Source organism: Ambystoma mexicanum, chromosome 10, assembly GCF_040938575.1.
Source record: "Ambystoma mexicanum isolate Mex_15411 chromosome 10, UKY_AmexF1_1, whole genome shotgun sequence".
In the NCBI taxonomy this organism is placed as follows: Eukaryota; Metazoa; Chordata; class Amphibia; order Caudata; family Ambystomatidae; genus Ambystoma; species Ambystoma mexicanum.
In genome coordinates this window covers 1,522,285,388-1,522,299,542 of record NC_090932.1, presented here as the reverse complement: position 1 = coordinate 1,522,299,542, position 14,155 = coordinate 1,522,285,388, and the positions used below count along the sequence as shown (strand labels likewise).

Below are 14,155 nucleotides of genomic sequence, written 5' to 3'. Positions count from 1 at the left end.
CGTGAGCCACAACAGATCTGGCGTTAATCAAAGCTCCGGCTACCGTAATGGCATTAGGTAATTTTTGAGATTTTATGGTTACTGGTATATGTTCTTTTGTCTTGGTATTTGACCTAATATGCATGTGGGCTTGCGCCATATGCGGAGAGGTAGGTTTAGGGTTAGTGCAGCGGTTTAAGTGTGTGTTGCTAGTCATTTTAGGTTCGTAGAGGGTAGGGAGTCTGGCTCGAAGCCTGGTGTTTCTGTTCAGTGTGAGACAGGATGCCTATTTAATTTGTTGCATGGTTATCAAGGTTATTTGTATGAGCAGCAGTAATGCAGATAGTAGCAATGTTTTACTGATATGTACAGCAGTTAATGCTGGCTGCAATAGGTGAGGTTGGGTGAGACAAGGATAGGCCTAATTATTAGAAGCTAGGTGAGGCTAAAGTCAAGGTGGGAGTGAGGTACACGGTCGTTTAGGCTGTTCACATGGGTTGGGTTTGGTATGGAGACAGTGGGCTGAGTACAGTATAATAACTGTAGTTAGTATTCAATGTAGTCGCAACAGACTTAAGAGCAGGATAATTATTGTAGACTAATTTGAGCATAGGCGCAGTGGGCTAGATTTAACAGTGAGGGCAGCATGGACTGAGTTCGATATAATCACAGTAAGCTAAGACCAGAGTGAACACAGTAGCTAATTTGGGCAAGTAGGCACAGCAGGCTAAGGTCAGAGTAGTCACAACACAACAGGCTAAAAGCTAATTTGGGAAAATATGCACAACAAGCAGAAATCAATATGGTTACAGTAGTCTGCAGATCAGGCTAGTTCTGAACCTAGGAGTGTCACATTGATTTACAGATTTGCGGCAGCTGAATCATGATGGCAAGATACTCATTAAGAGTGCAATGGATACGACATTTTGGGCTTCATTTGTAAAACACTAGGATTGGTCTATGGGGTATCATGCAGCAGGCTCAGTGTGAGGCTACACAATGCTAAACTGGCACTGGTAGCGTATGTCACACGGGCCAGATAATTATGTCAAAGTACTGTGGGGGGACTTTGGCAGTAGGCGTTTCGTAGGCGACGAGGGCGCATACATAGGCAGGGAGTTCGGTGCCAAGAGCAGTTATTTATACGTTAGAGTCCGTGCGGCAATAGTTACAAATGTATAGGCAGCAATCGAGTGGGGCGCATTGTCAAGTTACGCCATGTTTGGCAGTAGTCTTGTGTTTGGAGAGGAGACGTTACATTGGCGGGCACAGCAAACATAGTGGGAGTGCTCACAAGGGCAAGAGTCAGCTTATAAGTAGGGCCCGGTCTTACCAGGTCTCCAAAGTATACAGCCGAGGTTGCAGGGGTGTTATTGTTGAAATTGAAATAGTGGCGGGCACGCAGCCCATGCAGCTCCAGACAGGCTCCCGGCAGGAAGGTGCCTTTGATGTCTGCCTTCGTTTGTTGTGCCGGCTTCAAGCCTGTCGGCTTACAATTGGCTCAGAAATATGTGTAGGCAGCCAATGAGGGTTAGAGGCTGGTCCTACTGTGGATCAGCTACTAATTAGCTAATTGTTATATTAATACTCCTACTGTGGATAAAGGCAAATGTGAAGGCAAGGGAAAGCAAGTCTGGAGAGGGTTCCTGGTGCAGGCATTCAATGACTGGTAGTGAGTATTTATTTTGCATCATTAGCTAGGTATGAAGAAGCATCATTTGCAATGCAATGCCTACCCATGGAATGTGTGTATTCAGGAGTATACTGTGGGTCCAATCTGCAGGGTAGGGAGGCGTTTTCTGTACTATGCCTGACTCCGATCAATGTACATTGGCCCTTTTCTTTTTTAACATTTTGTAATGTAGCAATTGTATTTCACTTTCAACATGGATCCTCTTCGAATTAATGCTTTCTCAGGTGTAGTTAGACAAAGACAATGCTATTGAGGTTTTCTTCAGGGAGTCTAATGTTCAGAATGGTTTCCACCTGCCCTGATAATCCTATGTTTAGTATAGGGAGAGAAAATTGTCAATGTTTTAGTATCCTTTACATACAGAAATCACACACATAAAGTGGCAACAGTTTAACAACTTGAGCTTGCTTGAAGCGATGAGGAGTGTGGCGTTCTACCGAAGCTGCTGTGTAACATTACTTTATAAATAGCAACACCAATGTATCACTCGTGTTCTAGTATTAAAGGTATTGGTTTTTGAAATTGGGATGGCAAAGCCTTCCACCACTTCTTGGGGCTCATCTCAGTTGGTGCGCACTTGTATTTTCAATAGGCACACCAATTGTGCAATGTAGTATGTGCTTTTGGAGACTTGCACAAGCCACTCCTTAGCCTTCAGTACCATAGCTGTTTAGCTTTTCTATACTTGTAGTATAAGCAGGTGACTCCTATGAGACCCATGCAGCACACTTCAAGGCCTGAGCTTTCCTTTTACAAATCGCTAGCAGAAGTACGTTCTCTAGACATACATGATGACACTGATCTTGTAAGTCGCTGTTCCGATTCGCTTATCGCTTGATGTGCTTAGCACCCTGAAGTAAACTGTACTGAGAATGGGTGCGTGTGGCTGGAGCAGATGTTGGGGGAAGGTGAAAGTTAGTGTGCTGCTGCATACTGGGACCTTCTGTGCTCTCTCCCCACCTGTAGCCTCGGCCTGGCGTGGTGCAGTTCGTTGTGGTGCAAATATCTTGGAAACCGTGCATCCTAGGGCTTGGACCTCGAGTTTTGTTCCTCTCGTCGGGACCGGTCCTTCTACGACCACATTGATGTTTCGCCAATTTCAGGCACCCGTCTCTTGTGGGAAGGTGCTGAAATTCGGGGAAAGGTGTGGGGTGTCCAAATGTGATGTAGCTAGTTATGTCCATAGCGTCCTAACGGGTAAGTGCAAAATTTGGTGCAGATTGGTGAAACAGTGTGGATAGCTTAGGGGCAACGCGTTTGTCTTGCAAACAAGACAGCGCATAGCAACACAGGTTCGAATCCCGGGCTTGCGCTTAGAAATGCATAAGGTCCATTATTTCATTTGAAGTTAACCAAGAGAGAAACTCCCAGCATGCACTGGTCTGTCTGATGAAACCCCAAGATGGTAGAATTCTTGTTTAGTAACAGAGAACCAGCTTGTTTCCAACCTGTATTTTGGTATCTGGACTCCTTCATGTTGATCTCCCAGGACAGATGCAAAATGTATTTGTTTTTACTTTACTGAACAATGCAAGTAAAACAGATGTTTCTTTGTTTTTTTAGCTGCTGTTAATAACAGCTCCGACACAGAGAGCGTTCCATCCCCGAGACCAGAAGCCAAAGAAAGTGTTGAGAAAGGGCCAGCCTCGATGCCGGAGCGGGGCAATGATCCAGAGCCAGCCGTCCAGGTCGAAGAAGCTGCTGCCGACAGCCATCAAGTGCCAGTTGACAAGACCACGAATGGAGACCATGGCCCTGAAGAGAAGATGGACATTGGAAAATGCGAGGGCGATGCTGAAGGGCCCAAGGAAGAGGTGGTGAAAGATGAAATTAAGAACAAGGAGGTTGAGGAGAGCAAAGAGAAAGTAACGTTGGGTGAAACTACAGCAGAGCCTGGTACGGAAACGGCGGAAGTGGCAGTTAAAGCTGAAAAGAAGCACAGTAAGCATGCCGGAAAGCATGCAGATAGTGACTCTAGCGCAACATGCAGTGCTGATGAAGCTGAGGAGCTGGACACGGACAAAAACAGGTAGGCAAAGAAAAAACATTAACTTTTCACTGCCAGCATTCGTGCAAGAGCACCGTACCAGGGACTCAGTCAAATGTTTACCCGCAGCTTGCCGGGTTCTGTTGAGGGGCACCGCGGGAGGGGGTGGGCCTGGGGAGGGAGGCTGCATAGACATTGAAGAGGGCTATCCAGATTTATGTACATCCTGAATGCAAACATTGCTGACATTTGCAAGGCTTTTGTGTGTGTGTAAAAAAAAAAAAAAAGTTACATTATGTTGCTGGGGATTTTTATATACACGTCATAAGGGCACGCGAAGAGTTAAATATGTACTTATCTAATCCATTATGTAAAGAAGAACAGTTGTAGCTTTTGAATGGCGGCTGTGGGCAGGATTATCCAACAGCCCGGCACAGGGCTTTAGATCCTATCGTTTTCGGATGCACTGGATTACATGAGGCTCAGGTTGGAAGTGATAATTTCAGTACCACCTGGCAGCTCGTTTTTCAGATCTCTGCGATATGAGTGGATCTTCTCTTTGGAGTGACTGTTTGGGGAATGCTCACATGGCAAACATGTGCCGTTGGTGTTGATTGTCGCCTCTGCTAGAAATGCTAGTAGAGAAACGTCCAGGGTTGACTGCACAGGGAGTCTTGATACAAGTGCATAAGAGCTGATGAATGGTATTAATGTGCATTAGAATTGATCTTGATAGTAGAACCTTGGAGCCAGAGCCCTCATCCCCCGGCATTGCACACATTTCAAGATTCTTCAATTTAATGGCAAGTGTCATCCCACTTAATCTTATGTCCCGTCCCCTTTCCTCCATACTGCATAGGCGTCCCTCGCTAGGGACGGGAGACAGAACCTTTTTCACCAGAAAACACATTCTTCCCGTCTAAATTTAGAGGTGCGTTGGGGCACGGCCCTGGGAGCATGCGCTCCCCTGACTCCGCCCACTGGCGCCACTCTTCAGTCCCCTTTTCCGTGTCGATGCGAACGGGCCAATTTCACCAGCGCTTCTGGGTTTGGCTTTGGCCATGTAATTCCACATGCTCTTCCCCGGATTCTTCTATCTTTTTGTCTTCTTTTTGTCAATCAGGTACTTGGTCCTCCAGGAGGCGTCCAGCCTGCGAGGAGCTCTTTCCTACATCCGACCCCCACGCTCTTTACCTCTGCTGCCTTGGCCCTGACCACGGCTTGGAAGGTTGTACTGCGTGCAACACACTGACTCCACGCACACTGAAGAACAAGCTAGCTAGGTGGAGGTAGCTCTTCGAAAGGTTACCTCCAGAGGACTTAAAGCACTTCGTCAGACTGAGATCGAGGCCTAAGGGAGGGCTGCTGTTTTCCATTGCACCCCGTAAGGGCGAGTCCTTCCCAAGGAAGCACCCAAGCGGGAGGAACCTCTCTGCTTCTAGCACCAGCACGGGCTAGTCCAGCTACCGGCCTCACGGCCGACTACCGAGGGCAATACGCCTTCCAGGCCCCGGCCTGAGGTGCAGGGTAGGTCTCGTGCTCCACCGCCAAGAGTCTTGGAGGAGGCCGGTACCAGGGAGCCAAGCACCACGACTTCAGCAGGTAGCACGCCACTCGACAAATGGCCACCACATCAGACAACATGGCCGCTCATCCGATGCCACTCCTAAGAACGGAGAAGGCGGGAGAACGAGTTTCAGGTTTGGACTGGTCTCAACCAGGTTCATGGCCTACATTTAATCCAGAGGGCCGCTGTTTTCCCTCGCACCTGTAAGGGCAACTGCTTCCTAAGGAAGCGCCCGAGCGGGAGGAATATCTCTGGTTCTCGCACTAGCACATATAGTGGGGCTAGTCCAGCTACCGGCCTCATGGCTGAGAGGTCGGTAGATCCTTCCGGACGCAGTGCTGAGGGACCGCAAGGTTCTTTTACCGGGTGTACACCCGAAGGGAAACGCCCTAGTACTGGCCTAATGTCCGAGTGGACACCTGCATACAGCACTACTGGCGATAGTGCCGAGGGCAATATGCCTTCCATGCCCCGGCCTGAGGTGCAGGGTAGGTCTCGTGCTCCACTGCCAAGAGTCTTGGAGGAGGCCGGTCCCAGGGAGCCAAGTACCACGACTTCGGCAGGTAGCACGCCACTCGACAAAATTGCTGCTGCGCCAGACAACATGGAGGCTCGTCTGATGCCTCTCCTAGGAACGGAGCAGGCAGGAGAACGAGTTTCAAAGTGGGACTGGTGTCAACCAGGTATGTGGCCTACAGGCTATCCATCAGAAGTGCAGGGCAGGTTCCCTCTGCAACCCGAGACCTAGTGCGCTCCGGCCCCAGCAGCCTCCAGCCACTCCCAGATCACCTGCCACCTCTTCAGCCTATGAAGACAGGTTCTTCGAAAGGTTCCTTTCGCTGATGCAAACCCCTCAGATGGGGGCCATCCTGCAGGATGCAGTCAGGGACTTGCTCCCTTCGGTCACTCCCCCTGTGCCCATAGTCATTCCCCCTGTGACTCCGGCGCAACCGGCCCCAATGCAGCCCCTGCATGCTCCTTCGATTCCGGCTCCCCTGCCTCACATAGTACAGGCGGGTCCACACCAGCCTCCGCAGCAGGCTCCGGTCTCCACAGCACTCCTCCACCCGCTCTGGACCAGCAGGACACTTTGGTGGACAGACGAGGAGGAGGATCCTGACACGCCGTCGTCAGCAAAAGCCTTCCACGAACGGCTTGCAGGTTTGGCGGAATATTTGGGCCTTCCTCAACCAGAGGTAGAGCAGCCCGAGAAGGGGGTCTTGGCAGAAGTCCTCACCCTACGACCCCCGACCAGAACGGTTATCCAGATGCAGAAAGAGGTTGTTGGCCAAGAAGGGGTGGCTCAAGCCACACTTGGCCCAACCTGTCAATCGGCGCCTCTATGCCAAGTATAGACAGATGGAGGGGGATCCACTCTTGCTGTCGGCGCACCCTCAACCGCACTCTTTGGTGATCGCTGCAGCGTCACTCTACTCTAAGGCTCAGTCGTCCTCGGCCACCTCGTCCTCGGCGCTGCTAGGCAAGGAGTGGAAGTTCTTGGAGGCGTACAGGAAGAAGCTGTACTAAACACCTCACTGCACCAGCTTCAATCAATGCGGATGCCATTCTGGCAGCCGGTAACCACAGGTTTTGGCGGGAAATAGCAGACTTCCTTCCAGAACTTCCTGAGCAAAGCCAAGCACTCTTCAAGGTGGGGCTAAGAGAAGCCAAGCTGGTAGCGCAAGACATCATGGAGTCCACCGTGCCCCACATTGATACCTCTGGCTGGACCATATGCATCGCCACAGACATGAGAAAGACTGCCTGGCTTCATGCTACTAAGTTTAACCTTGATGTCCAGGAATGCATATTGGACCTTCCATTTGAGGGTAGTGACCTCTTTCACTCTACCACCAATGAGGAATTAGATCACAAGAACAACGCTCACAAACTGCAAAGTCTTTATCCTAACGAACACCGTGCCCAAGGCGTACACCCAGTCACATCAATGCTCCTATAAGGGGCAGGCGTTCGGCAGATTCCGGGACTTCCAAGAACAGAGGTCGAGGCAGCCTGACCGCTCTCTGAGTCAGCACCGGCGCAAACAACAAAAGGGGTGGGGGGGGCGCTTTTCCAGTCCCCCTCCTCCTCAGCAGCCTCAGAGGGAAAGAAAGCATGATGCGGTTCCACGTGTCTCCGGTGGGGGGCAGGCTTGCCTTTAACGTGCAATTTCGGCACCAGAACTTTTCAGACCCCTGGATCCTCTCTGTAGTATCCTCGGGGTACTGCCCACCGGTCCCTCCTTCCCTCCCTCCACTCCACTCCAACAGATTAGGACGCCAAATCTGTTGCCGGAAAATTCGGTTGCTTGTCAAGAGCCAGGCAGTGGAAGAAGTCCCAGACTCACAGAGAGGATTAGTCTTCTATTCCAGGATCTCCGTCATACAAAAGAAGAACCAGGCTGGCCTGAGAGTTGGGTTGGACCTATCCACCCTCAACCTCTCCCTCCCTCTTCAGAAATAGAAGATGGTTACGCCAAAACTCATTGCAGAGACACTAGACAAGGGAAACTGGATGTGATCCCTGGATCGGAAGGACGCTTATCTACACGTCCCGATTTGGCAACCACATTGCTCCTTCCTGCGCTTCAGGATCATGGGCTGCCATTTCCAATACAAGGTGCTACCCTTTGGCCTCAACCAGGGCCACCACTTCTACCCGTACCTGGATGACTGGCTCGTCAGAGCGAGCTCTCCGGAGGCGGTACACCACACTTCCTCCTCACCTATGAACACACTCCACAACCTGGGGTTTAGGATCAACCTCCAGAAGTCCCAGCTGCAACCTACACAGACTCTGTCCTTCCTGGGCCTCATCTGGGACACATGCTCAGTGTCTCTTTACCTTGGAGAACGGTATCTACCTTACAGCTGTCCACCTCCCGGGCTAGTCCAACCTGGACGCGGACAGGCTCAGCACACTGGGATCGAAAAATTACATGTGGCAATTGAACGACCAGGTACTGCTGGAGCTCTTCAGCAACCAGAGGTGCCAGCAGTTTGCGTCCTGGCAGGGGCAGGGCCTGGGCTCCAGGGGCGACGGATTCCAGATACAGTGGGACGGCTAACAGTGTATGCCTTCCCTCCCACCCCTCTAGACCGCAGGGTGATCTGCAGATAAAGGAATATTGTCACCTCAGCGTCATTCCGATAGCTCCATGGTGGCCAGCGAGACCATGGTTCTCCGTACTCCTCAGCCTCACGGACAGACCACCCATTCACCTTCCGAGGGGGCTTGCACCATTTCTGGTGCAGAAAGGTGGCAGGGTCGTCCACCTCGCTCCACAGAAGTTAGCCCTCGCAGTTAATTCCTGAACAGGTCACGCTCAAGCACCTGAGCCCTCTCGCATGCACATCTAGAGCTCATTCAGGGTTCCAGGAGCAAAGCTACCAGGAGCCAGTACTAAAGTAAATGGACTGGGTTCTGTCTTTGGGCGGAATCTAAAGAGATCAACCTCCTTACGTGCACACTGGATGATGTTCTCTCCTTCTCTGCGCTCTTGCACGCTCTGGCGGACACATGCAGCACCTGTTTGGCGGCCAGAGGGGCCTGCAGAAATTCTGAGGAGCAGACCTTCTCCCACCCGATAAGTCAGACATTTGGCAGGCCTCTCCAGGCTCGGCCCGTCAATCAAGAAAATCACACCCCGTGTGGGACCTCAGTGTAGTGCTGGTCGCCTTGGCGCACAAGACGGTTGAGCCAATGGCAACCTTCGGACATCAGGCTGGTCACCATTAAGGCAGCTTTATTAGTGGGCCTCACCTCTGCTCGCAGAACTACTGAGATCCAGGCTCTGGTGGCCTCAAAACCCTATGCCACTTTCCATAGAGATAAGATGGTCCTGCGGACTCATCCCACATTCCTACCTAAGGTACCCTCCGCTTTCCATTTAAACGAGGAAATAGTCTTGCCTACATTTTTTGCTGACCCTAGGTCAAGGCCCGGGTATCAGGCATCCAAGGCCTCTATTGCACGGTGAATGGTCGCTGCCATCAGGGAGGCCTACGAGGGGCAGCACAGGCCATTGTCAGCCAACATGCACGGCCACACTGTCAGAGCCAAGGCCATGGCAATTGCATTTCAACGACAGGTACCATGGCAGGTCATCAGCAGGGCGGCCACCTGGGCCACCCCGTCAGCTTTCTGTAAGCATTACTGTTGGAACGCTGACTGTAAGTCAAACGTGGCTAAGGGAAAGTGGTTCTAAGGAATCTATTTTCTTAAGGAGGGTCTTCTCTCCACCCTGGGGCTACATTCAGTTGTAATCGCCCATGCAGTGTGGAGGAAAGGGGACGGGATGTAAGAGAAATTAATAGTACTCTTACATCCCGTCCCTTTTCCTCCACACTGCATTGGCTTCCCTTCCAAGGTATGGGACACAGAACCTTTTTCACCAGAAAAAAATGTCTTCCCCTTTAAATTTGGAGGTCGAGCGGGGGTCGGGCCCTGGGAGCATGCGCTGCCCTGACTCTGCCATCTGGCGCCACACCTCAGTCCCCTTTTCTGCGTCGACGGGAACGGGCCGAATTCACCAGCGCTCTTGGGTTTGGCTTCGGCTATGTAATTCCACGCGCGGATACTTCTCTCCTTCTGTCTTTATTGTCTTTTTATCATTCAGGTACTCAGTCTTCGGGCATCACGCTCTCCCCCAGCGCATGTCGACTTCTGCAGGGTTCAGCAGGCGTCCAACCTGCGACAGACTCTTTCCAACTGAATACCCCCACGCCCTCTGCCTACGTTTCCTTGGCCCAGACCACAGCTGGCAAGCTTGTACTGTGTGCAACGTGCTCTCCTCGAGGTCTCTGAAGAGCAGACTAGCCAGGTGGAGGTAGCTCTTCCAGAGATCGCCTCCAAAGGACCTAAAGGACTTCTTCTATCATCGATCCAAGCTCAAGACAGGGCCACTCTTTTTCCAGTGCACCCAGCAAGGGAGACTCCCTTCCAAGGTCTCGCCCGCATGAGATGGACCTCGCGGGCATACCAGCACGAGTACCGAGGCTACATCAGCTACCGGCCGACAGGCCGAGGGGTCATTTAGATCATCCAGATGACAGTACTGAGGGACTGGAAGGTTCTTTTACTGGGTCTTCACCCAGGGGCCATGCCCTGGTACCGGCAACATGTCCGAGGGGGCGCCTATACGAAACGCCTACCAGGACTCTGCCTGAGGAACAGGGTAGGCCTCATGATCCACACTCAAGAGTCCTGGACAGGGCGGGGCCCAGTGAGCAGAGCAACATGACGCAGGCACGTGGAAGGCAGCTAAACAAAATGGCCACTGTGCCAGACATTCCAGACATCCGTCCGATACCGCACCAAGGTAGGGAGCAGGTGGAGTAACGTGTGTCTAGGTGGGACTGGTGTCAACCAAGTATGTGGTCTACAGCCTACCCTTCATTTGCGCAGGTCAGGTGCCTGCCGCATCCGTATGGGCAGGGCATGCAACGGCTCCAGCAGCTGCCCGCTACCCTGTCAAAATCCCCTTCCACTCCGGCCTGCCAGGACAGATTTTTTTTAAAGTTTCCCCGGGCTCATGAAATCTCCTCGGTTGGGGGACAATCCTCATGGACGCCATCAGGAACATGCTCCTTCCAATGGCCCTTGCGCCGCAGGCCCCAGTACAGGCGCTCCTGGCCCCTGTGCAGCCATAGCCGCCCGATGCGGCCGCCCAACCGATCGTGCAGGCGGTTCCGTACCAGCCTCTGCTGCAGGCTCTGGTCTTCACTCCCCAACCTTCGGCTCCCAGCACCCCTCCACCAGTGCCAGACCAACTGGACCCTCAGGTGGACACGGATGAGGAGGAGGAGGACCCTGACACACCATCAGCCAAGGCCTTTCACAAACGTCTTGCAGGGCTGGCAGAGTACTTGGGCCTTCCTCAACCCGAGGTGGAGCAACCAGCAGAGGGGGTCCTCGCAGAAGTCCTCACGCTGCATCCCACAGCAAGAACAGGGATCCCGATGCAGAAGGACGTGGTCACTTTGGCCAAAAAGGGCTGGCTCAAGCACCACTCGGTCCAGCTGGTCAATCGATGCCTGGACACCAAGTACAGGCAGATGGAGGGGAAACACTCGTATCGGCCCACCCTCAACCACACTCTTCGGTGATCGCTGCAGCATCACTATACTCCAAGCCGCAGTCGTCCTCGACCACCTCATCCACGGCGCTGCTAAGCAAAGAGGAGAAGATCTTGTCGGCATATGGGAAGAAGCTGTATTCCAACACGTCCCTGCATTTTCGTCAAGCCAACGCGGATGCTATGCTGGCAGCCGTTAACTAGAGGATTTCCTCCCAGAGCTTCCGGCGCAGAGCCAATCATGGTTTCAAGGCGGGACAGGCAGTGGCCAAGATGGTGGCTCAAGACATCATAGAGTCCACCGTGGCCCACATCAACACTTCTGGCCATGCCATCTGCATTGCCACGGACATGGAAAGAACAGCATGGCTCTGTGCAACTAAATTCAACCCTGATCTCCAGGAACGCATCTTAAACCTTCCATTCGAAGGGGGTTACTACTTCCACTCCACCACAGACGAGGAGCTGGACAAAAAGAAAAACAGCTCACAAACCGCCAAGTCTTTATCCATCCTTACAAAGACCACACCCAAAACGTACACCCAGTCACAGTAGCGCTCGGACAAGTGGCGTACATACGGAGGGTTCCGCGGCTTCCAAAAGTGGAGGTCCAAGCAGCCTGACCGTTTGCTGACACAACATCAGTGCAAGCGAGAAAACGCGGGGGGTAAGGGCCTTTTCCAGTCGCCCTCCTCTGCAACATCCTCTGAGGGAAAGAAAGTATGACACGCCCCTGCGGGTCCACGTGTCTCCAGTGGGGGGCAGGCTTGCTCTCCATGCCCATTTTTGGCGCCAGAATTGCACAGATCCCTGGATCTGCTCTGTAGTATCCACAGAGTACCGCCTCCCTATTGCAGCCGCTCCCTCTTCCCCTCCACTACCACAGGTTGGGACAGCAACTCTTTTGGCGGAGATCCGGTCGCTCGTCGAGAGCCAGGCAGTGGAGGGCTTTTACTCCAGGATTTTCGCCATTCAGAAGATGAACCAGGCGGGCCTGAGAGTTGTTCTGACCTTTCCACCCTCAACCTCTCCCTACCTCAACAAAAACTCAAGATGGTTACGCCAGCTTTGATAGCGGAGAGATTGTGCAAGGGAGACTGGATTTGCTCCCTGGATCTGAAAGACGTGTACTTACACGTCCCGATCTGGCAGCCTCATCGTTCGTTTCTATGATTCAGGATCATGGGCTACCATTTTCAATACAAGGTACTTCCTTTCGGCCTCAGCTTTCCCCCAGGGTCTTTACCAGGCTGATGTATACAGTGGCGGCCCTCCTCAGGCCGCACGGGCCACCACATCTTACCCGTACCTCGACGACTGGCTCGTCAGGGCGACATCTCCGGAAGCGGTTCAACACACTCCCCATTCTCTTATGAACTCACTGCACGAGCTGGGTTTTTCACTCAACCTCAAGAAATCACAGCTGCAGCTTACACAGAGACTGACCACCTTGGGCCTCGTTTGGGACACGTGCTCCGAGAAAGTTTTTCCCTCAGTCAGAGATGATCAACGTTCCTCCATCACTTCACCCGGACCTCACATGGTGGTCCAGGGACTGCAACCTGCGGACGGGCAAGCCTTTCTGGCAACCTACCCCACAGGTCACCATCACCACGGACTCCTCGCTCGAGGATTAGGGGGGGCACCCTGGATAACCACTGTGTCCATGGCACCTGGACCCGGCAGGAGCAGGAATACCACATCAATTGGCTGGAATTGAAGGCCATCCGGCTGGCGCTCAGAGCCTTCCTTTCGAGGGCAAGGTCGTCCTCATTCAGACAGACAACTCGACCAGCATGTTCTATGTCAACGAGCAGGGAGATACCGGACCCCTCCCCCCCACCCACTGTGCAGGCTGGCAGACAGCATGTGGGAATGGGCCCTGGAGAACATCTACCTCTCGGCCGTCCACCTGCTGAGGGAATCCAACCTAAAGGCAGACGGGCTCAACAGACTGGGAGCGGACAACTACGAGTGACAGTTGAACAACCTAGTACTGCAGGAGATCTTCTACAAATGCAGACACCCTCAGGTGCATCTCTTTGCCTCCTGGGGCAACAGGAAGTGCCAGCTGTTTGCCTCCTGGCAGGGTCAGGGCCCGGGCTCCCTGGGCGATGCATTCCAGATCCGGTGGGACGGAATGACCGCATACGCCTTTCCGTCCACACCGCTGATACACAGGGTGATATGCAAGATCAGGGAGTCTCACCAACTCGGCATCATTCTAATAGCACCATGGTGGCCAGCCAGGCCATGGTTCTCGGAGCTGCTCAGCCTCTCAGAGAGTCCCCCCATTCGACTTCCGACGGGCCCAGCACATCTGGCGCAGCAGGGGGGCAGGGTCATCCACCCGGCTCCACAGAAACTAGCCCTCACCTCACAGCATGGTTCCTGAACAGGTCACGCTAGGTCACCTCAGCCTTTTCCAGGCTAATCTGGAGATCGTACAAGGCACCTCGAGCAAGTCTACCAGGGCCCAGTATAAGTGCAAGTGGACCAGGTTCTGCCACTGGGCAGACTCTAAGGGTATCAACCCCCTGGCATGTACCCTGGACGACGTGTTCTTCCCGGTGCACTGTGCCCATTCAGGCGTGCAGGTGGACACTTCTCGCACCTACCTGGCAGCCATTGGGGCTTACAGAAACTCGGAGATCTTTTCCTCTTCCAACCCATTTGTCAAGAAACATCTGACGGGACTCACCAGGCTCTACCCGCCCATCAAGAGGCTGCACCACATGTGGGACCTCAACATAGTTTTGGGCTTTCTGGCGCACAAACCATTTGAACCAATGGCGTCTGCAGACATCAGCTGGTCACCATTAAGACGGCCGTGTTAGTCGGCTTCACCTTGGC

General features: G+C 52.8%; 1 protein-coding gene across 6 annotated transcripts in view; it reads left to right on the top strand.

Moving 5' to 3' along the window:
• The window catches only part of NCOR2 (nuclear receptor corepressor 2), a 2,813,293-nt gene that overhangs the window by 2,147,709 nt on the left and 651,429 nt on the right, over positions 1-14,155 (top strand). For all 6 annotated transcript variants that reach the window (XM_069619703.1, XM_069619702.1, XM_069619704.1 and 3 more), the window contains one exon: positions 3,236-3,701. In XM_069619703.1, the coding sequence (XP_069475804.1) occupies positions 3,236-3,701 (466 nt within the window). The remainder of the gene's footprint in view (positions 1-3,235; positions 3,702-14,155) is intronic.